At 47.2% G+C, this 24,466-nt stretch overlaps 1 protein-coding gene across 2 annotated transcripts in view; it reads right to left on the bottom strand.

Annotated features, from left to right (window-relative positions):
• Positions 1 to 24,466, bottom strand: part of orc5 (origin recognition complex, subunit 5) — a 140,041-nt gene that overhangs the window by 87,891 nt on the left and 27,684 nt on the right. For both annotated transcript variants that reach the window (XM_072471311.1, XM_072471310.1), the window contains exons 6-7: positions 20,503 to 20,614; positions 16,651 to 16,781 (exon numbers count right to left, since the gene is read on the bottom strand). In XM_072471311.1, coding sequence (XP_072327412.1) covers positions 16,651 to 16,781; positions 20,503 to 20,614 — 243 coding nt within the window. The remainder of the gene's footprint in view (positions 1 to 16,650; positions 16,782 to 20,502; positions 20,615 to 24,466) is intronic.

Here is a 24,466-nt window from a genome sequence, read left to right as displayed (position 1 = left end):
GATTCAATGAAACCTACCAATGCTGGAGACATCAAGGCATATATAAATGATTAAATGGTTCATTTTTAAAAGCACTATAACTTAAGATTACATTTAATCTTAAAATAGTCTAAATGCTGACACAAAGAAGTTTTACATATTGCCAATACATATGACCAACTTAGTCCAATTGTGTCATTTGTGGACTCCTGCACCTCAGACACTGGCTGCACCTACATTCCATGGAGATGACTTTATTGTTCTGATAAAAGGCAAAGGATTTTTTCTTGTGTTCATAGAAAATTGTCATGTGTCAAACCATTTTCTAGTCCCAATCCTGCACCGGTCTGCCATGCGTTCTCTGGTATGTTCTTATTGGGAAGCAGCTTCCTAATTGGTCACCTCCATCATCTGAGTTCTGTCTTGTTGCCTCAGAATACAGCTGGAGTTTGGTGAAAGAGGGAGTTAAGTAAAAGAGGGAAATGATCAGACCTGTCTTTTCTCTGACTGGCGAGTAAGATTAGTGAGTACTTCTGCTCTTTCAAATAATGGTAAAGAGGGACTTTAAGTAACTCTTACAGTACAGAACACTGGGGGTCAGAGAGAGAGAGAACTAATCTTCTGAGCAGCAGCTGAGCAGCGCAGCGGGAAAACTTAGGAGCAGCCTAGCATACCTTCACTCAATCCAGAGGCAGAGCTCCTGAAGTGAGGTCAGGATTAGAAAGTGGCGTGGGGAAAGTGGAAGCTGCTGATGGGGGAGTGCCAACAGTGAATATTTATACTATTATAAACGCTTGTAGTTTGTAAAGTCTTTATTTTGTGGTTTATAGTTTGTACGGGCTATATTCTGTATAACGAGGTCAAGGGAAGAAGGGCCCTAAAGTACTTGATATTATATGATTTGAAAGAGTCCTTTAAAAGGTTTAATCTAACGGGGTAAATCGTGGCAGGAGAGCTCAAAGCCATAGTTTGCTATCCATGTGGGAAGCCGGGCACATTTCCAGTGACCGGGGCCAGCATGTGTGTGCAGGAAGTGTCTCCAGCTCCCGGAAGCCCTGGCTTCAGAGCTGGAGTGGCAGCTGGGGACACTGGAGCATCCACAAAGTGGATAGTATCATGTATAGCATGTATAGAGGGGTGGTCAAACCAAAGGCTAAGAGTCCACAGGCAGGAAGGGAATGGGTGAATACCAGGCAGAGCAAGAGGACGAGGCAGGCAGTGCAGGAAACTCCTGTGACTATTTCCGTGCAAAACCGATATACCACTTTGAGGGAATGGCCTCTCGGTGATAAGCAGTGACAGCCAATTGACTTTGCTATACAGGGGAGGAATCAAAGTGTTGCAATGCAATAGTTGTAAGGGATTCAATTGTAAGGAGAATGAGACTCATTTGGCCACAAATGAGACTCCAGGTTGCTTTTTGCCTCCTGGGTGCTAGGGTCAAGGATGTCTCAGAGCGGCTGCAGGACATTCTGGAGGGTGAACAGCCAGTGGTCGTGGTACACATCGGTACCAATAACAATTTTTAAATAGTTTTTTAAAAAGGGATGAGGTCCTAATATAGGGAGTCAAGAAGTTAAGTTGAAAGGTAGGACCTCAAAGGTAGTGGTCTCAGGATTACTACCAGAGCCACATGCAAGTCAGAGTAGAAACAGCAGGATATATTGGATGAACATGTATATATTGGCTGGAAAGATGGTGCAAGGGGGAAGATTTCAGATTCCTGGGACATTGGGACAGGTTCTAGGGGAGGTGGTACCAATACAAACTGGGCGGGTTACACCTGGGCAGAATCAAAACTGATGTCCTTGGGCGAGTGCTTGCTAGCATGGTTGGGGAAGGTTTAAACTAGAATGACAGGGTGATGGGAAACTAAGCAGGGTGACAAGGGGAAGAGAAACAAGAACAGTAATAAAAGGACAGTAAAGTGCAAAAAAGGTGGACAGGATAATCAAGGGTGAGACACAAATAGGGCCACAGTACAAAGAAAAGTTAGAATGATTAAAAATGGCAAAAAGGCGAGCCTAAAGGCATTGTATCTTAATGCATGAAGCTTTCGACTTCCGGTTGCGGCTATGCCTAGGTAGGTCGCACGTTCGGCAGCTCCCGCCGAGAACGGATTTTTGGGGCTCTCTAGAGGAGCCCCAATGGCAATCGTTTGACGGCTTCCAGTGTGGGAAGGTGACAGCAAGGTCCCCCCCGGCAGTATATGGATTGGACCAGGAGTGGAGCGGTGAAAAAAGTGATCTTGGAGCAGCGAAAAGTGAGAGGGAGGAAAAACAAGATGACGGCGGGTGGAGACCAAGCAGCATGGGCGCAGTGGTCACAGGAGCAGCAGGGGTTTCTTAAGACGCTGCTTTGAGGAGCTGAAGACCGAAATGCTGGCGCCAATGAAGGCGGCGATTGAGAAGCTAGTGGAGACCCAGAAGGCCCAAGGGGCGGCGATTCGAGAGGTGCGGCAAAAAGCCTCGGAGAACGAGGACGAGATCTTGGGCCTGGCAGTGAAAGTGGAGGCGCACGAGGCGCTGCACAAGAGGTGGGCGGAAAGATTGGAGGACCTGGAGGATAGGTCGAGGAGGAAGAATCTTCGGATTCTGGGTCTCCCTGAGGGAGTGGAGGGGCCCGATGTCGGGGCATATGTGAGCACGATGCTCAATTCGCTGATGGGCGCGGGAGCCTTCCCGAGGCCTCTGGAGCTAGATGGTGCTCACGGGTCCTAGCAAGGAGACCCAAGGCCAACGAGCCGCCAAAGGCTGTAGTGGTGAGGTTTCACTGCTTTATGGACAGAGAGTGTGTCCTGAGATGGGCCAAGAAAGAGCAGAGCAGTAGGTGGGAGAATACGGAGATCCGAATCTACCAGGACTGGAGTGCAGAAGTGGCTAAGAAAAGAGCTGGTTTTAATCGGGCCAAGGCAGTGCTCCATCGAAAGGGGGTGAAGTTTGGTATGCTGCAGCCAGCGCGACTGTGGGTCACGTTCCAGGATCGGCACCGCTACTTCGAAACGCCTGATCAGGCATGGAGCTTCATACGGACTGAAAAGTTGGACTCAGATTGAGGGTTTGTCGTGGGGGGATGTTTGCTGTGTTTGCTGCGTTTGGGGAATGTTCTTTGTGTTTGGGTGCTGGGTGGGGATGGGTGAAGGCACTTGATAGGGAGACTGTGGGAGAGTGTGTGCGTCGGCGCTGGAGGGGCAGACACCCACGAGGGAAGAGGGGTAGTGGAGGCCCGGGGAGGGGAATTGGGGTAAGGCCGCAAAAGGAGCTGCGGCAGAGGGGGCGGGGCCGGATCAGGAAAGCGCGGTGCATCCAGGGGACCAGAGAAGGGGGATAGACGACCTGCCGCTGAAAAGGGCGGAAAGGAGCTTTCCGTACTTGGGGATCCAGGTGGCTGGGAGTTGGGGGGCCCTGCACAAACAAAATTTGGCGCGGTTGGTGGAGCAGATGGAGGAGGATTTGAAAAGATGGGATGTGCTGCCACTCTCGCTGGCGGGCAGGGTGCAGTCTGTTAAAATGGTGGTCCTCCCGAGGTTTCTCTTTGTGTTCCAGTGCCTTCCCATTATGACTCCCAAGGCCTTTTTCAAACGGGTAAGCAGGAGCATCATGGGTTTCGTGAGGGCAAATAAGATCCCGAGAGTAAAGAGGGTGTTTCTGGGGCGTGGTAGGGACAGGGGGGGGCTGGCTCTGCCGAATTTGTGCGAATACTATTGGGCAGCCAATGTGGCGATGATCCGCAAGTGGGTAATGGAGGGAGAGGGGACGGCGTGGAAGAGGTTGGAGATGGCGTCCTGTGTGGGCACGAGCCTGAGGGCGCTGGTGACGGCACTGCTGCCGCTCTCGCCGACAAGGTACACCACGAGTCCGGTGGTGGCGGCAACGCTGAAGATCTGGGGGCAGTGGAGGCGACACAGGGGCGAGGTGGGAGCCTCGGTTGGGTCCCCGATTCGGGAGAATCATCGGTTCGTCCCTGGAAGGATGGATGGGGGATTTGGGTTACCCCCGGGAAATGCTTTTAGGTACATGCAAGTGAGATGGCAAGTAAGGGAATTCCCGCTGCTCCCGGTACAGGGGACCCAGGACAAGGTGATTTCGGGTGTATGGGTTGGAGAGGGCAGGGTCTCGGCGATCTACCAGGAGCTGAAAGTGGAGGCCGCGGTAGAGGAGTTAAAGGGCAAGTGGGAGGAGGAGCTTGGGGAGGATAGATGAGGGTTTGTGGGCTGATGCCCCGAGTAGGGTTAATTCTTCCTCCTCTTGCGCCAGGCTCAGCCTAATACAATTCAAGGTTGTTCACAGAGCGCATATGACAGGGGCGAGGATGAGTAGGTTCTTTGGAGTGGAGGACAGGTGTGGGAGGTGCTCGGAGTCTGGCAAATCACGTCCACATGTTCTGGTCGTGCCCGGCACTGGAGGGGTTTTGGAGGGGTCTTGCGAGGACTATGTCCAAGGTGGTGAAAGTCCAGGTCAAGCCGAGTTGGGGGTTGGCATTATTTGGGGTAACGGACGAGCCGGGAATGTAGGAGGCGAAGGAGGCCGGTATCCTGGCCTTTGCGTCCCTGGTAGCACGGCGAAGGATCTTGTTATTATGGAAGGACGCGAAGCCCCCCCAGTGTGGAAGCCTGGATAAATGACATGGCAGAGTTCATTAAGCTGGAGAGGATAAAGTTTGCCTTACGAGGGTCTGTGCAGGGGTTCTTCAGGCGGAGGCAACCGTTCCTAGACTATCTCGCGGAGCGTTAGAAGGAGGTCAGCAGCAGCAGCAACCCTAGGGTGGGGGCGGGGGGGGGGGGGGGGTTCTGTTGGGGGGGGCTTCCCTACGAGTACCTTTAAATGTCATATGAGGGGGCTATTGTACATGGGGAAACCCAATGTAAATGTTTTGTACAATGTACAATGTTTAATTGTTGTGTTTGCGTTTCTTTTATCTTCTTGTTATGAGGGGGGGCGTTTTGTCAAAAATTGTGTTGGAAAACTTGAATAAACATATTTTTTAAAAATGTTTAAATGCATGAAGCTTTCAGAATAAGGGGCAAAATTCTCCGGTATTGGCGCGATGTCCGCCGACTGGCGCCCAAAATGGCACAAATCAGTCGGGCATCGCGCCGCCCCAAAGGTGCGGAATGCTCTGCATTTTTGGGGGCCGAGCCCCAACCTTAAGGTGCTAGGCCCGCGCCGGACGAATTTCCGCCCCGCCAATTGGCAGAAAAGGCCTTTGGTGCCCCGCCAGCTGGCGCGGAAATGACATCGCCGGGCGGCGCATGCGCGGGAGCGTTAGCGGCCGCTGACGGCATTCCCACGCATGCGCAGTGGAGGGAGTCTCTTCCGCCATCGCCATGGTGGAGACCGTGGCGAAGGCGGAAGGGAAAGAGTGCCCCCACGTCACGGGCCCGCCCGCGGATCGGTGGGCCCCAATCGCGGGCCAGGCCACCGTGGGGGCACCCCCCCGGGGCCAGATCGCGCCCCCCCGCCCCAGGACCCCAGAGCCCGCCCGCGCCGCCTTGTACCGCCGGTAAGGTAGGTGGTTTAATCTACGCCGGCGAGACAGGCATTTTAGCGGCGGGACTTCGGCCCATCTGGGCGGGACTTCGGCCCATCTGGGCCGGAGAATCCCGGGGGGAGGGGGGCCGCCAACCGGCGCATCGCGATTCCCGCCCCCGCCGAATATCCGGTGCCGGAGAATTCGGCAACCGGCGGGATTCACGCCAGCCCCCGGCGATTCTCCGACCCGGCGGGGGGGGTCGGAGAATCTCGCCCAAGGTATACGAACTGACAACGCAAATCGAAGTAAATGAATTTGATCTCATAGCCATTACAGAAACAGGTTACAAGATCATCAAAACTGGGAACTCCATATTATTTCAGGGACATTTGACCTTTTGGAAAGACAGGAGGGAAGGACAAGGTGGTGGGGTAGCACTTTTAAGAGATGAATTGAGAACATTTGTGAAGCATGATCTAGACTCGAATGATGTAGAATCCATTTGGGTGGAGGTAAAAAACAGCAAGAGAAAGATATTGGTAGAAGTAGTGTATAGATCCCCAAATAGTAGCCACACTGTAGGAAAGGGTACAAATCGACAAATATTAGGAGCATGCAAAAATAATGGAGCAATAATTATGGGTGACTTTAATCTTCATGTTGATTGGGTTAATCAAGTTGGAACAGGCAACTACAAGCAATATGTCATGGAGCCAACCAGGGAACAGGCTATCTTGAATCTGGGTAATGAGGCAGGTTTAATAAATTACCTCAGACTAAAAGATCACCTAGGAAGTAGTGATAATAACATAATAGAATTTAATATTCAGTTTGAAAGAGAGAAACTTGTGTTGGAAACAACTGTGTTTAACTTGAACAAAGGGAATTACAAAGAAACAAGGATAGAGTTAGATAAAGTGGACTTGGCGGATAGATTAGCAGGATAGACTGATAGACAGTAAACACATGCAGTAACAGATATTTAAGGAGGTAATTCATGACCCTCAGCAAAAGTATATCCCAGTAAGGAGGAAAGAGAGGGACTAAACAACCATGGTAAACAAGAAGGAGAGTATTAAGTTGAAAGAAAAAACATATATATATATTATATATATAATATATATATATATATATATATATATATATAGAGAGAGAGAGAGAGAGGCAAAAGTCAGTGATACTCCCCAGCAAAGGAGGACTAAAAAGATAATAAAGAGAAAGAAAATAAACGATTGCAAACTAGCGAGGAATATAAAAACTGACAATAAGTACTTCTTTAAATATATAAAAAGGAAGAGAGAAGTCAAAGCGAGCACAGGCCCTTGAGGAGCCAGTTATGAAATGAAATGAATGAAAATCACTTGTCACAAGTAGGCTTCAAATGAAGTTACTGTGAAAAGCCCCTAGTCTCCACATTCCGGCGCCTGTTCGGGGAGGCTGGTACGGGAATTGAACCCGCGCTGCTGGCCTTGGTCTGTTTTACAAGCCAGCTATTTAGCCCACTGTGATCAACCAGCCCCTAATATCAGCCACCAGGGAACCTCCAACCACCTGGGGAGAGACACCCCCCCCCCCCAAAAATGCCATTCCGCCCAATTGTGGGGACCAGTGCTGAACAGCACCCAGCCAGGGTCTCCTCAGCGGCATCGATAGATCCCGGAAAAGCTCCATCTGGCATCGGCAGTGTTAAGTGAATTTTGAAACTCACTTAACTCTAAGTCTGGGTCCCGCCCATTGTGGGCGGGATCCAGATAGCAATGTCTCGCGAGATCTCGTGAGGCATAATGACCGTCAGGAATCTCCTGGGATCTACCAGCCACGTTCCTCTCAGATTCCGGCGGGACGCGGCCGGTAAATCACACCCATAGGATTCTTATGGGGCTTGACAGGGTAAATGCTGAGAGGATGTTTCCACTCATGGGAGTGTCTAGGATCAGAGGGTGGCACATAGCACATTGGTTAGCACTGTTGCTTCACAGCTCCAGGGTCCCAGGTTCGATTCCCGGCTTGGGTCATGTGTGCGGAGTCTGCACATTCTCCCAGTGTCTGCATTGGTTTCCACCAGGTGCTCCGTTTTCCTCCCACAGTCCAAAGATGTGCAGGTTAGGTGGACTGGTCATGCTAAATTGCCATAAGTGCCCAAAAAGGTTAGGTGTTTTCACTGTACTTCGGTACATGTGACAATAGATCAATCAATCAAGGTGGTGTTACGGGGACAGGGTGGAGGTGTGGGCTGAAGTGGGGTGCTCCTTCCAGGGGCCGATGCAGACTCGATGGCCTCCTTCTGCACTGTAAATGAATTGTCTCAGAACAAAGGGTGCCAATTTAAGACTGAGATAAGGAGGAATTTCTTCTCTCAGAGGGTTGAAACTCCTTGCCACAGAGGGTTATGGGGCAGAGTACTTGTGTATATTTCAGGCTGAGACAGATAGCTGCTTGATCAGTAAGGGAATCAAGGGTTACAGGGAAAGGGCCAAAAGTGGACGTGAGGAATGTTAGATCAGCTATGATCTGATTGAATGGCAGAGCAGGCTCAAGGGGTTAAATGGCCTACTCCGTTCCTATTTCCAAAAAAAATCTAATTAAGGATAGTTTGGGGTTCCAGAGAGCCCCCAGCTTTGGGCGGCTGGCAGTCCCAATGGGAGTGTATATGCAATTTCAAAAATAAAGAGGTCCCAAGCCAGGAGGGCCATCAGACTAAAGAGAAACCCCACTCGGGGATTCATTTGGGCAGCAGATGCGGCCTTTCATACCCATGGCCCCATCATTGAAGCATGGAGACTCTGGCTCCGCTGGCCATCTGGCCTACTGCCAAGCGGCCATGGTTCATGGAACTACCTGGTTCCACACAGTAGGAATCTATCACCGGGAAGATTCTGATGGACACTGCCCACCCCCTCATCGATGCCTTAATTGATACATATACATAGATACATAGAAGATAGCAGGAGGAGGCCTTTTGGCCCTTCGAGCCTGCTCCGCCATTCATCACGATCATGGCTGATCATCCAACTCAATAGCCTAATCCTGCTTTCTCCCCATAGCCTTTGATCCCATTCTCCCCAAATGCTATATCCAGCTGCCTCTTGAATATATTCAAAGTTTTAGCATCAACTACTTCCTGTGGCAATGAATTCCACAAGCTCGCCATTCTCTGTCCGAAATGGTTTACCCTGAATCCTCAGACTGTGACCCCTGGTTCTGGACACACCCATCATTGGTAACATCTTCCCTACCTAGTCCTGTTAGAATTTTATAAGTCTTTGAGATCCCCCCTCTGAACTCCAGCGAGAACAATCCCAACCTAGTCAATCTCTCCTCATACGAGAGTCCCACCATCCTTGGAATAAGTCTGGTAAACCTTTGCTGCACTCCCTCGAGAGCAAGAACATCCTTCCTCAGAGGAGACCAAAACTGCACACAATACTCCAGGTGTGGCCTCACCAAGGCCCTGTACAATTGCAGCAACACATCCCTGCTCCTGTACTCGAAACCTCTCACAATGAAGGCCAACATACCATTAGCCTTCTTTACCGCCTGCTGCACCTGAATGCTTACCTTCACCGAATGGTGCACAAGGACACCCAGGTCCCGCTGCACACTCCCCTCTCCCAATTTACAACCACTCAGGTAGTAATCTGCCTTCCTGTTTTTGCTTCCAAAGAGAATAACCTCACACTTATCCAAATTATACTGCATCTGCCATTGATTTGCCCACTCGCCCAACCTGTCAGATCCCTGAATCCTCATCACAATTCATCCCCCCCCACCTAATTGGTATCATCTGCAAACTTTTGAGATGTTACATTTTGTTCCCTCATCCAAATCATTAATATATATTGTGAATAGCTGGGGTCCCAGCACCGATCCCCGTGGTACCCCACTAGTTACCGCCTGCCAATCTGAAAAGGACCCATTAATGCCTACTCTTTGTTTCCTCTCTGCCAACCAGTTTTCTATCCACCTCAATACATTTCTCCCAATCCCATGCGCTTTAATTTTGCACAATAATCTCTTATGCGGGACTTTGTCAAACGCCTTCTGAAAGTCCACATCGACTGGCTCCCCCTTGTCAACTGTACTGGTTACATCTCCAAAGAATTCCATCTTGACTTCTCGCTGCTGCTAAGTGGGTAGTAACTCTTGATATTCATCTGCCTCTGCCAAGATTGCTGGAAGGAGGAATGATGCCCTATTTCCAAACTTATTCCGAAATGGCTTCAAACTAACCTCTGCACGGCCTTCACAGAATAGCATTTTCTATTTTTATTTCAGGTTTCCGCAGTATTTTGGTTTGAGAAAATAATGCAAGGTCAACTCATTGAAACATTATTGTGGTATTCCTGGCACTTCAGACATTCCTAGCGCTTCAGCAAAATCTGCTCGCCATCATCATTGAAAAGGCTTAAATGAAAATAAATATATGTGACCTTGCATGAGGCATGATACAAAGATCATGGAATATAAAACACCTAATCTAAACACTAATGGAACCTCTAGCAGTAGACTACATTTACCTGTCTTTGTCATCAAGATGAAATAAACTGTTCTGGCATAACTTTGATTTAGCATTCAGAAGCCTGCCAGACCCATATACCGGTGATGAAGGTGGTAAACACTATGAGACATAACCCATTAATATCAAACTCCTCTCTGCTTTTAATGCCAGATTGCTTAATGTTTGCTGACACCATCCTTCGATTTCTGCCAGGTTTTATTTCAGAAATGAATAATGTCCACGATGCTGTAATTTTGCATATTCGTATGGTTTCAACTAGTTGTCTCTTTTTACATGCATACCTACCTCTCCATGCCGTTCCATTTTTTTTACAGCTGGTGAAGGATGAGCCAGCTAAATGAGTACAACCTGCAGTCTCAACAGCAATGATCGCAGTTCGACCATTAAACATTGCTCCTAGTGTAGAAACAGTTATGGTGAATGCAACTACTCAACCCAAGTTAAAAATCATATACTCACACACTTTTAAAACTACAAAATCTTACTTGCTGTAGTCAGGCTTTTGTTATACTGGGTCAACTTTATCTGTATAATGGTGTGCACTTCCTGTCCACAAACCCTTTGTCTACCAAAGCTTTTGTAAATGTAAATCTGCAAGTATTACCAAATATATATATTGGACCCAAATCTTCCATTCAGAATTGGAACCTCCATTTCCGACCTGATCAGACGAAAAGATACACTGAAGCTTTCTCGGATTTTTCAGGGTAATCTTCGTTTGGAGGATCCTACAGAACTTAGTGCAGGAAACCTCGGAGGGAGCAGAGGTGAGAATCCATTCGGAAACCATGCCCCTTTTTATGGCACTAGGTTCCATATTCTGGTAGGTTTAAATTTCCCAAAGTTTCCCTGAAAAGCTACAGAGAGATGATGAGTTCGGTGAGGGTAGGGTGGCAGATGGTTAGGGTGAGAGGTCAGAAGATGGGTAAAGGGGTAGGGTAGTGTGTTGGTGGTCAGGAAGTGTGATTTGGGTCGGGGGGGGGGTCGAGTTCTGTAGTTACCCAGGTGTTAGACTAGGTTTTACTCCGTCTTTCCTGGTAACTATCCAGGTAAGTAATCAGAACTGCCAAAAAAAAGTCCCAGAGAAATTGCCCTTCTGAAGTTAAAACTTCACCAGCGAGCTTCCGGGTGCGGCGATGACCAGCTGAGTCGCACGTTTCGGCAGCTCCCGGTGAAACGGACTTTTGGGCTCTTGATAGGAGCCCCAACGGCAATTTTGACGGCTAAAAACACTGTGCGGTAAACCAGAAGGGAATCCCCCCTGGATACGGATGGAAAAAGGAGGAGAAAGTGGCCGGATTGCAGTGGATCCTTTAGAACAGCGGCAAGGAAGGCAAGCAAAAACCAAGATGCCGTCGGAAGGTGGCAGTTTAACATGGGGCCCTGAACAACAAGAGTTCTTGAAATGCTGTGTGGAAGAGATCAAAAAGGAAATGAAGAAAGAGCTGTTGGCCCCGATACTACAGGCGATCGAAGGGCTAAAGGAGGAACAAAAGACCCGGAACGGGAGCTTCGGGTCGTGAAGGCAAAGGCAGCCGAGAATGAGGACAACATACAGGGCCTGGTGGTGAAGACGGAGACGCATGAGGCACATCAGAAACGATGTGTGGAAAGGTTGGAGGCACTGGAAAACAACGCAAGGAGGAACAACCTGAGGATTCTTGGTCTTCCTGAAGGAGTGGAGGGAGCGGACGTCGGGGCATATGTGAGCACGATGCTGCACTCGTTAATGGGAGCGGAGGCCCCGGCGGGTCCGTTGGAGGTGGAGGGAGCATACCGAGTGATGGCGCGAGGACCGAGAGCAGGAGAAATTCCCAGAGCCATAGTGGTGAGATTCCTCGTTTTAAGGATAGAGAAATTGTCCTTGGATGGGCAAAGAAAACTCGGAGCAGTAAATGGGAGAACGCGGTGATCCGCGTTTATCAAGACTGGAGTGCGGAGGTGGCGAGGAGGAGGGCGAGCTTTAATCGGGCCAAGGCGGTGCTTCATAAAAAGAAGATAAAATTTGGAATGCTGCAACCGGCAAGACTGTGGGTCACATATCGAGGGAGGCACCACTACTTTGAGACGGCGGATGAAGCGTGGACTTTTATTGTGGAAGAAAAACTGGAATGAGCGGGTTATTAAAAAGAACGTTTGAACAAAGTGGTGGGGCGAATGTGGGGGGCGAAGAGGGGGGTTAAAAAGGGGGGAAAGAGGAGTTTTATGTACTAATCCTGCGATGTGGTAACTTTTCTCTCTCCCACAGGTGGTACGCGCACACCTTAAGAAACTTAAGGCAGATGTGGTTATGTTACAGGAAACGCACCTGAAACTGATAGACCAGGTTAGGCTACGCAAAGGATGGGTGGGGTAGGTGTTCCATTCGGGGCTAGATGCGAAAAACAGGGGGGTGGCTATATTAGTGGGGAAGCGGGTAATGTTCGAGGCAAAGACTATAGTGGCGGATAACGGGGGCAGATACGTGATGGTGAGTGGCAAACTACAGGGGGAGACGGTGGTTTTGGTAAACGTATATGCCCCGAACTGGGATGACGCCAATTTTATGAGGCGGATGCTAGGACGCATTCCGGACCTAGAGATGGGAAAGCTGATAATGGGGGGAGATTTTAATACGGTGTTGGAACCAGGGCTGGATAGGTCGAAGTCCAGGACTGGAAGGAGGCTGGCAGCAGCCATGGTACTTAAAGATTTTATGGAGCAGATGGGAGGTGTAGACCCGTGGAGATCTAGCAGACCTAGGAGTAAGGAGTTCTCGTTTTTCTCCTATGTCCATAAAGTCTACTCGCGAATAGACTTTTTTGTGCTGGGTAGGGCATTGATCCCGAAGGTGAGGGGAACGGAGTATACGGCTATAGCCATTTCGGATCACGCTCCACACTGGGTAGACTTGGAGATAGGGGAGGAAACAGGAGGGCGCCCACCCTGGAGAATGGACATGGGACTAATGGCAGATGAGGGGGTGTGTCTAAGGGTGAGGGGGTGCATTGAAAAGTACTTGGAACTCAATGATAATGGGGAGGTCCAGGTGGGAGTGGTCTGGGAGGCGTTGAAGGCGGTGGTTAGAGGGGAGCTGATATCAATAAGGGCACATAAAGGGAAGCAGGAGAGTAAGGAACGGGAGCGGTTGCTGCAAGAACTTTTGAGGGTGGACAGACAATATGCGGAAGCACCGGAGGAGGGACTGTACAGGGAAAGGCAAAGGCTACATGTAGAATTTGACTTGCTGACTACGGGCACTGCAGAGGCACAATGGAGGAAGGCACAGGGTGTACAGTACGAATATGGGGAGAAGGCGAGCAGGTTGCTGGCACACAAATTGAGGAAAAGGGGAGCAGCGAGGGAAATAGGGGGAGTGAGGGATGAGGAAGGAGAGATGGAGCGGGGAGCGGAGAGAGTGAATGGAGTGTTCAAGACATTTTATAAAAAATTATATGAAGCTCAACCCCCGGATGGGAAGGAGAGAATGATGGGCTTCTTGGATCGGCTGGAATTTCCCAAGGTGGAAGAGTAGGAAAGGGTGGGACTGGGAGCACAGATCGAGGTAGAAGAAGTGGTGAAAGGAATTAGGAGCATGCAGGCGGGAAAGGCCCCGGGACCGGATGGATTCCCAGTCGAATTCTATAGAAAATATGTGGACTTGCTCGCCCCGGTACTGACGAGGACCTTTAATGAGGCAAAGGAAAGGGGACAACTGCCCCCGACTATGTCTGAAGCAACGATATCGCTTCTCTTAAAGAAGGAAAAGGACCCGCTACAATGCGGGTCCTATAGACCTATTTCCCTCCTAAATGTAGATGCCAAGATCCTGACCAAGGTAATGGCAATGAGAATAGAGGAATGTGTCCCGGGGGTGGTCCACGGGGACCAAACTGGGTTTGTGAAGGGGAGACAGCTGAACACGAATATACGGAGGTTGTTAGGGGTAATGATGATGGCCCCACCAGAGGGGGAAACGGAGATAGTAGTGGCGATGGATGCCGAGAAAGCATTTGATAGAGTGGAGTGGGATTATTTGTGGGAGGTGTTGAGGAGATTTGGTTTTGGAGAGGGGTATGTTAGATGGGTGCAGCTGTTGTATAGGGCCCCGATGGCGAGCGTGGTCACGAATGGACAGGGATCTGCATATTTTCGGCTCCATAGAGGGACAAGGCAGGGATGCCCTCTGTCCCCATTATTGTTTGCACTGGCGATTGAGCCCCTGGCGATAGCGTTGAGGGGTTCCAAGAAGTGGAGGGGAGTACTTAGGGGAGGAGAAGAACACCGGGTATCTTTGTATGCGGACGATTTGCTACTATACGTGGCGGACCCGGCGGAGGGGATGCCAGAAATAATGCGGATACTTGGGGAGTTTGGGGATTTTTCAGGGTATAAATTGAACATGGGGAAAAGTGAGTTGTTTGTGGTGCATCCAGGGGAGCAGAGTAGAGAAATAGAGGACCTACCGTTGAGGAAGGTAACAAGGGACTTTCGTTACCTGGGGATCCAGATAGCTAAGAATTGGGGCACATTGCATAGGTTAAATTTAACGCGGTTGGTGGAACAGATGGAGGAGGATTTCAAGAGATGGGATATGGTATCCCTGTCACTGGCAGGGAGGGTGCAGGCGGTTAAGATGGTGGTCCTCCCGAGATTCCTCTTTGTGTTTCAGTGCCTCCCGGTGGTGATCACGAAGGCTTTTTTTAAAAGGATTGAAAAGAGCATCATGGGTTTTGTATGGGCCGGGAAGACCCCGAGAGTGAGGAAGGGATTCTTACAGCGTAGCAGGGATAGGGGGGGGCTGGCACTACCGAGCCTAAGTGAGTATTATTGGGCCGCTAATATTTCAATGGTGAGTAAGTGGATGGGAGAGGAGGAGGGAGCGGCGTGGAAGAGATTAGAGAGGGCGTCCTGTAGGGGGACTAGCCTACAGGCTATGGTGACAGCCCCATTGCCGTTCTCACCGAGGAACTACACCACAAGCCCGGTGGTGGTGGCTACACTGAAGATTTGGGGACAGTGGAGACGGCATAGGGGAAAGACTGGAGCCTTGGGGTGGTCCCCGGTAAGAAACAACCATAGGTTTGCCCCGGGGGGAATGGATGGGGGATATGGAATGTGGCAAAGAGCAGGAATAACGCAACTGAAAGATCTGTTTGTGGATGGGAAGTTCGCGAGTCTGGGAGCGCTGACCGAGAAATATGGGTTGCCCCAAGGGAATGCATTCAGGTATATGCAACTGAGGGCCTTTGCGAGGCAACAGGTGAGGGAATTCCCGCAGCTCCCGACACAAGAGGTGCAGGACAGAGTGATCTCAAAGACATGGGTGGGGGATGGTAAGGTGTCAGATATATATAGGGAAATGAGGGACGAAGGGGAGACGATGGTAGATGAACTAAAAGGGAAATGGGAAGAAGAGCTGGGGGAGGAGATCGAGGAGGGGCTGTGGGCAGATGCCCTAAGCAGGGTAAACTCGTCGTCCTCGTGTGCCAGGCTAAGCCTGATTCAGTTTAAGGTATTACACAGGGCGCATATGACTGGAGCACGGCTCAGTAAATTTTTTGGGGTGGAGGATAGGTGTGCGAGGTGCTCGAGAAGCCCAGCGAATCATACCCATATGTTTTGGTCATGCCCGGCACTACAGGGGTTTTGGATGGGGGTGACAAAGGTGCTTTCAAAAGTAGTAGGGGTCCGGGTCGAACCAAGCTGGGGGTTGGCTATATTTGGGGTTGCACAAGAGCCGGGAGTGCAGGAGGCGAGAGAGGCCGATGTTTTGGCCTTTGCGTCCCTAGTAGCCCGGCGCAGGATATTGCTAATGTGGAAAGAAGCCAAGCCCCCGGGGGTGGAGACCTGGATAAATGACATGGCGGGGTTTATAAAGCTAGAGCGGATTAAGTTCGTCCTAAGGGGGTCGGCTCATGGGTTCACCAGGCGGTGGCAACCGTTCGTCGAATACCTCGCAGAAAGATAGACGGAATGGAAAAAAGAAGGCAGCAGCAGCAGCCCAGGATCGGGGGGGGGGGGGGGGGGGGGGGGGGGGGGAGGAGGAACCAGAAGGACTCTCAGGGTTGTTAATATATACTGTATAATATGTATAGGTCGTTGCTACAGATAATTATATATTGGACTGTTAAATTATATTTTTGGAGAGTGTTACTTGTGACAAGGCAGTTGCCAATTAGGGCTAGTTTTCATTTTTGTTATTTATTATTTATTCATTTTTTGTTTATAAAATAGGTCATTGTTATTTGTGTTGTTATAATATTGTGTAAAGGATGCACAATGTACTGTGTTGGTTGACCAAAAATTTTCAATAAAATATTTATTAAAAAAAAAACTTCACCAGCAATTCCTACAGTACCTCTACTTCAGAAGCCCACATTTACTTTGCACTTGTGCGTGTTGAAAATACAATATTTGTTACATATAGACCCAAAATTAAGTTTATTTTATTTCTGGCCACTCCAAGCTGTTGCCACACAGCCATTCCAGGCCAGTCAAGAATCCTGTCCCATGTTTTTTTAAGTCACAGCTCCACTTTTTCCCCTCAGCTTCTTCCCAACCCAATACTTCAGCTTCTTAGAAAGGTCCCAAAGCCACCAAATAGGTGACCATTTCAGAGCAACACAGTCAGACATCTCACTCTCAGAATGCAGGGACACCGGGGGGGGGGGGGCACACAGAAAGTAGTAAAAACTTACCAGATGTCGCAGCTCTTTTAAATCTCGACAGACAGTGTAGAATACTCCAAGTAGAATGTTAATATAAGAGGCATAAAACTCTGCAGAGAATTCTGAAGGATGATCATTTGAAAGAATTCTTTGGAGGTCAGCTGAAGTTAAAAATATATAATAATCTTTATTAGTGTCACAAGTAGGCATACATTAAGACTGCAATGAAGTTACTGTGAAAATCCCCTAGTCGCCACACAAGACGCCTGTTCAGGTACACAGAGGGAGAATTCAGAATGTCCAATTCACCTAACAAGCAAGTCTTTCAGGGCTTGTGGGAGGAAACCGGGGCACCCAGAGGAAACTCACGCAAAAAAGGAGACCAGTAATGATAATTGTCATTATATATATTAATTTACTTCAGGCGTTATTCTACATATTCCCATCATCATAAGGTCAAAGGTGGGGATGCTCACTGATGATTGCATAATGTTCAGCACACTTTACGACACTGAAGAAGACAGTGCCCATATGCAGCGAGACCCGGACAGCATTCAGATTTGGGCTGAGAAAGTGGCAAGTAACATTCACTTCACACAAGTGCCAGGCAATGACCATCTCCAACAAAAGAAAATCCAACCATCTTCCCTGACATTACCATTGCTGAATCCCCCATCAACATACTGGGAGTTATCATTAAACAGAAACTGAACCGGACCAGCCACATAAATACTGATGCTACAAGAGCAGGTCAGAGACTGGGAATTCTGCAGAGAGTAACTCACCTCTTGACACCCCAAAGCCTGTCCACCTTCAATGCACAAGTAAAGAGCATAATGGGATACTTTCCACATATCTGGATGAGTGCAGTTCAGGCAACACTCAAAACGCTCCACATCATCCAGGATAAAACAGCCCACCCACAGCCTTCAACATCCAATCCCTCCACCACCAGAGATACAGTGGCAGCAGCGTGTACTATTTACGACAGTGTTGATCAAATGTTTCCCTCCGGGACCCACTAACTCATGCTGGCCAACTTTTGTAACCCACGCTGGCCGACCTTCACACACGTTCACTTACCTTTAATGCAAAATGGGAACCTGCTTGGTCCACACAAACTTACTCCAATCAGGTTCACAGGGAGAAAGAGCGCGGATATCAGGAGCAGACTTCAGCCAGTTCTTTTGTGCAGTCTTAGTCATTGTCAAAATGGAAAATCTAAGTTCGCACAAGTAGATCGTCGTGAAGGGCAATAGCAACAAAATGCACATTTTACTGGATACTCCTGGGAGATGCTGTTCTAGAAAGCTGACAGCCTCATGGGCTTTTGGTTTGTTTTTAATGTGGTATCACAATTCAGGTACAGCAGTGTAGTCTTTTCATTTGGAGTCAGTTGTAAGGTAACAACTGACTCTAGGGTCAATTTTCACCCAAATTCATTGATTTTTCACCCAACCATTTCTCTTTCAAAATCTGAAACTTCTCTTATTTGCCAGTACTTCCCTGCATATAACACACATGGGCTTTGCATCCTTGCTTGCATTGGCACAATTGACAAAACCATATCTCAAGAAATCATCTTCATACTGCTTTGATCCCAATTAAAGTTTCTTCTTTGTAGACTGTTGACCAGAGACCCTGAAGCTCTGTACAGAGGTAACTAGCACTGCTCTGTCCTGCCCTGGACTCTCCAAACAGCTTTCTGCAGCAGATTCAGTTGCAAGTTCCTGTCCAGTATGTACACTGCCCATTTGTGCCTCTGGTCGTCTCTTATTTGTAAGAAAATGATTCATTGTCACAGTCCTCTTGCCTTGCTCGACAGCAGCTAGAAAATGGAAGAAGCTCTCCTCCATGATTTGGCGCCAAAAGCACGTACGTACAGGGCACTTGACATCAAGTGTACATGCCGGATGCGTGACCTGCTCACTGCTGCCACTTCTGGCCAGAAGACTGCACACAGCCTTATTTCTTCTCATTTAAAAAGGTGGCAGTGGTCGCAATTCTTAATAAAAATGCTTGTAGCGGCCGTTGGACGTTTCTCCTGAAATCGGGACCACCACAGGAATACCACAATGGTTCGCTCTCGAACCTCCCCATACCCGCCTGCAGCCCACCTGCAGGTCACGAACCACACTTTGAAAACCTTGATCTACAAGGTGCACTGCAGCAACTCGCCAAAGCTCCTTCGGCAGCACCTTCCAATCCCATTACCTCTACCATTTAGAAGGACAAGGACCTGCAAGTTCCCCACCAAGTCACACGCCATCCTGATCTGGAAGTATATCACTGTTCCTTCACTGTTGCTGGATCAAAATCCTGGAACTCCCTTTTTAACAGCACTGTGGGTGTAACTACACCACATGGACTGCAGGTGTTCAAGGAGGCAATTCACTACCACTTTTTAAAGAGCAATTAAAAATGGGAAATAAAATTGCTGGCCTAGCCAGCAATGTCAATATTCCGTGAAAGAATGAAAATACAGGCCATAGAATCACTACAGTGCAGATGGAGTCCATTCGGTCCATTGAGTCTATACTGACACCACCCACTCCCCCTCCCCCCGAAAAGAGCACCCTACCTAGTCCTACTCCTCCACCTTATTCCTGTAACCCTACCTAACCTGCACATCTTTGAACACCAAGGGGAAATTTAGCATGGCCAATCCACCTAAACAGCACATCATATGCCTAGATAATTGGTCTGCTCGTTATTTTAGGCATGTAACCAAAGATTTCAGCTAGAGGCTGATTGTGTTGTCAAAGGGCACAGAGAGAAATCAAACAATGTGGCCAAAAATGCATATACAGAAATATTTGCAAGATGGAAACAAGCCAGGATTCTGCCCAATCAGTTCATACTCCCTATGAATGAACAGCCCTAATCAAATTTACCACTTTGCTCCCATTACTTCAACAAGGTATAATTGTCTGCCCACATTTGCAACATAGAAAGTTTCTTGCTCGAAGAAGCTTCTCTACTTTACAGTAAACGGATACACTTTGGGAAACATCTGCCACACCCTGCATAATTGGCGATCCCTCATTGCTCAAAAAGGCAATGATTTTGTCATTATAAACCCTTTGAAACCTACAATAACTGTTCCAAGATCCTTGGTTGCGTGTTATTTCTAAAGCTCTGATATAATGTCCATTCAAGGTATTTTGAAGACTAGACATCTCACCTGCTTAGACGGGCGCTAACGTGAAAGATACAATTCCTATCCATTCACTCATCACATTTTAATATGTGGACCAAAATAACTGCTGCTATTCACTAAGGCTAAGAACGAAAGAAATATTAGAGTAAAAAATATAACCGGGACTCAGCAGTGTCATTTTAGGGAAAAACATCTATGTAGAATTTTAATTCATTAAACTGCAGTGATTGACAGCAAACAATTAAACTTTGATTTAAAAAAAATAAAATATGTAAACGTGTGTTATGTGCATCAGCTGTGGTTCAGTTGGTTGCACACTCAAACCTCTGACATTGATGCAGATTCCACTCCAGAGACTTTAGTAGGGAAATCTAGGCTGAGACTCCAGTGCCGTTCTGACGAGTGTCACACTTAGAGGTATCATCTTCCAGGTGACCCATTAACCCAAAACCCCGTCAGCCTTTGCAGGGGGTCATAAAAGATCCTATGGTACTATGAAGTTATCCCTAGTGTTCTGGTCATTATTTATCCCTCAGTGTCGCTAAAAAAACCACCTGATTATCTAGTCATTAACATTGTTATTTGTGGGAGTTTCCTGTGTGCATAATAGCTCCTCTGTTTCCAATACACTTCAAAAGTATGTCAAGTCTTTTTTATATTTTCAACAATGATACCGTATATTACTAATCAAATAATGAAAGCTATCAAAATTGTTGTTTTACCTTTGCTGTAGTCAGGAAAATGCAAGATCAAAGGCTCAAAACAGCCTGTATTTGGTCGAAATTTTTCCCAAACAATCTCACTGAGGAAGATAACCGTTGCTTTTACTTCAGCCTGTGAATGAAGCAAATTGAAATCCACATTTAGTTTTATAAATCTAGTCATAGCACAGCCTGTTCCTAAAGAGGAACAAGTAGGAAAGAAAATGTGGGAAACATTTTGTCTCAGTATCATGCCAGGCTCTTTATATTAATTTTAACTTCAACCTGCAGATGTTACAAGAAGGTGTCACAAAGAACTAGATGCTGGACTACAGACAACCTGGAGGGCTACTATGAGGTAATTTGACTCCCAGAAAAGAAAACTAAGAGTTAAGGAGGCCTTGGCTGATTCTGGAAAACATTACAAAGACCTGAGGAGTGTCTAAACTGATCTGCAGCTTTAACCATGTTTTTCCATGGGATATATGTGGTTCCTCAATTTTGATTACCAGGGCACCCTAGAAGGCAGAGATGACCTACTTAAGCATGTTCATATCAGTGTCACAATTGAAGTTATTTTTTATATAAAAGTGTTGCCTAAAAGAGCACACCTTGAAAACAAAAATCATTAGTTTCCATCCACTTAGTCATAAAAATAGTGATACATATATTAATTAAAGTGAATGCGACAGACCAGTTAAACTCATAATAATTGATATTAATATTTGTAGCAGCTACTGGAGTGGAAATACAGTCTCGTAGCATTTAACTTCATGTTTATTGTTTCTCTATGGAGTATGTCCTTGACCTACCCAGAATCAATACAGTACAACAGAAACCCCTAAATGGTATGGGAGTAGTACATATTTAAAGACTCTATCCTATCCCCCCCATGCTTTTAATGTTTTGTCTACCTTGTTTTTTCTTTGATCAGTCTATGTTGCAGACCTCCTCTGGGTGAGAAGGTGAACAAACAAATTACTCTCATCAACCACACATTAGGTTTGAAAAGAAAACTAAAAACTGCAGATGCTGGATATTGGAAACAATAAGACAGTGCTAGAAACACAACAGTGCAGTTAGCATCTGGAGATTACAGATAACTTCTCTTCTGCAGGCTTATCAGAACTTTAAAAATTACAGAACATTTCAAGGAACAAAGGGGGAAAAGCGAAAGTTACAAAAAAAGGCAAATACAAAGCAGCAAAATTAGCTGTCAAAACTCTTCATCTAAAAGTTTTACTGTAAAATTCAATCAATAAGTCCATAAAACCAATTGGTATTGTCTAGTACATTCTTGTCATCTCCAATTCAAACCATTGCGTGCTAAAAAAAACACTTTTTTTTAAAAATGCTATGGTAAATTTTGGTTACCCAGTAACAATTTCGTTATTTTAAAAATCACATTGCTTTGAGATGGTTGGAAAATTCATTTTATTGGACCATGTAATCTATCAAGCTTTTAAAAAGATGCTGGCTGCTATACAGTTTATGTAGATTAGTATTCCACTTTCACCACACCTGCTGGCTGATAACAGCAAACAGAAATGAGAGGGGCCATACATCATAAGCTGCACAATGGTATCATCAATGTCCAGTGAAATGAAAAATATTCAGCTGTTTTTCAAAAGTCATCAAAAATTAGACTTAAATCACATCAATGATAAAAACTTCAGAATATTAAGTAATTTTATCAAGTTATTTTTCAAGCTATTTGAAGAGCCTAACCATTAGCACAAAGGACAATTGTGAAGTCCTAAATAACAATGCACGATGATGCATTTACTCACTTAAATGGAAAACTGACAGCCGATTACTGGGATCATTGAGAACAGTTAGTTATATTTTACACGCAGGATCAGGTACCAATAAAGCAAAGTTTCCCGGTGAATGCGCTGGGACGGCAGGCAAATTTAGGGGGTTACGAAGGATAGGTTTAGGTATTTAGGGATTCAGTTAGCGAGAGAATGGACGGGGCTCCATAAGTGGAATTTAACAGGTGGTGCAGTCCATGGTGAAGACTTGGAATCTCAGTTGAGAACGCATTTTAGGGTGCAAGGGATGTCGGTGTTAACGCCGCTGTGCGGGAATCATGGTTTGCGCCCGGGTGGGGTGGGGATAGTGTAATTAAGAGGTGGAGGGAAGTGGGGCTGGCCAAGGTGAGGGATCTGTATTTGGAGGAAGGGTCCGCCAATCAGGAGGAGCTAAGGAAGAGGGTGTAGCTGACGAGGGGGAGTGAGATTAGTTATCTGCAGGTGAGGGAGTTACGCAAAAGGTCTGGAGGGGGTTCCCCTAGGTTGCCAGGATACACCTTGATGGAGCGACTCCTGCTTCTGGATGTGGAAGGAGAGGGAAGAATTGGGGATATATACACAAGTGGCTGGGGGAGCAGGGAGGCGAGTGGGTGATGAAGATCAGGGAGAAATGGGATGGGGAGATAAACTGGAGAGTATGGAGTGAGGCACTGCATAGGGTAATCCTCATGTGTAAGGATGAGCCTGATACAGTTTAAGGTGGTGCACAGGTGTATATGACTCAGGTAAGAATAAGTGGGCGGGAGTGTTTGCTGTCTTCGCCAGGATAGTGGAGGAGGAGGTGGACCCGGACCCTTTGGTGGCGAGATTTGGGGTTTCAGAGAAGCTGGAGCTCATGGAGAGGAGGAAGGCCCAAGTCGTGGCCTTTCGCCTCTCTTGATTGCACAGCGGCGAATTTTACTGAAGTGGCAGTCGGCATCGCCACCGGAGTTGCGGCTTGGTTGGGTGACCTATACAACTTCCTGCGGTTGGAGAAGAAAATTTGTACAGACTGTATAGTTGATTGCTGGGAATTTTGTTTCCCGGGGTGTTTATGTGTTGTAACCTGTTTTGATACATGTTGGTAATAAAATAACATTTTTAAAAAAGAGATCAGATACCTATTAAGTATAAAATTAAGCAATTTATCAATACTGCGCCATACATTTCTTATCCACCGTGCAGCAAGTACTCGCCTTTTGTTAACACCTCTGAAATTCAAGAGCTGAAACTGAGAAACAAACTTAAAAGGAAAGCACATACCATAAAAACATTGTCAAGATGTTTTTATATTTTAATAAAAAGCATTTTTGTCCGTTTGCACTTAGTTACTACAGATATGGGTATGGTATATCTTGATTGCCTGCAATAGATTCACCATCTCAGTATTAGTGTGCCAGACTAAATGCTTGACCGTACACAAAAAAGCTACTTGTTGTTCCTCCTGTGACCCTGGTCTTCCTCATATAATTTAATCATTTTCTATACTGCGAATATACTAGATCACCCCTTAGATGTCTCCTTTCATGGTTGAGAAGTCCAAATGTATGCAATCTTTCTTCATAATCCAGGCCTTGACAGAATCAGTCTGGTGATTTTGTAATGCATTCCTCCAATGCATGAATGTCTCCCTTGTTTCTCAAATGCCAGTACTATACACAGTCAGATTACATAGTCTCATCAGAGCACTGTACAGTTTGATTATGATGTCTTCACTTGTATTTCATTTTTTGGGATAATTCAATGTTTTTGTTGATCGTTTCGCTGTACTAGTAGAACATGTTAAAACTACTAAGTCTGAGGACTTCCGGGTGCGGCGATGACCAGCTAGGTCGCACGTTTCGGCAGCTCCCGGCGGAACGGACTTTTGGGCTTTTGATAGGAGCCCCAACGGCAATTTTAACGGCAAAAAACACTGTGCTGTAATCCAGAAGGGAATCCCCCCTGGACACGGATGGAAAAAAGAGAGGAAGGTGGCCGGATTGCGGTGGATCCTCTAGAGCAGCGGCCAGGAAAGCAGGCACAAAGCAAGATGGCGTCGGAAGGAGGCAGTTTAATATGGGGCCCTGACCAACAAGAGTTCCTGCGGCGTTGCGTGGAAGAACTCAAAAAGCTGTTGGCCCCGATATTACAAGCGATTGAGGGGCTAACGGAGGAGCAAAAGACCCAGGAACAGGAGCTTCGGGTCGTGA

Source organism: Scyliorhinus torazame, chromosome 13 (assembly GCF_047496885.1).
Source record: "Scyliorhinus torazame isolate Kashiwa2021f chromosome 13, sScyTor2.1, whole genome shotgun sequence".
Taxonomy (NCBI): Eukaryota; Metazoa; Chordata; class Chondrichthyes; order Carcharhiniformes; family Scyliorhinidae; genus Scyliorhinus; species Scyliorhinus torazame.
The sequence above is the reverse complement of the archived record's forward strand: the minus strand, read 5'-3'. Positions and strand labels throughout refer to the sequence as shown.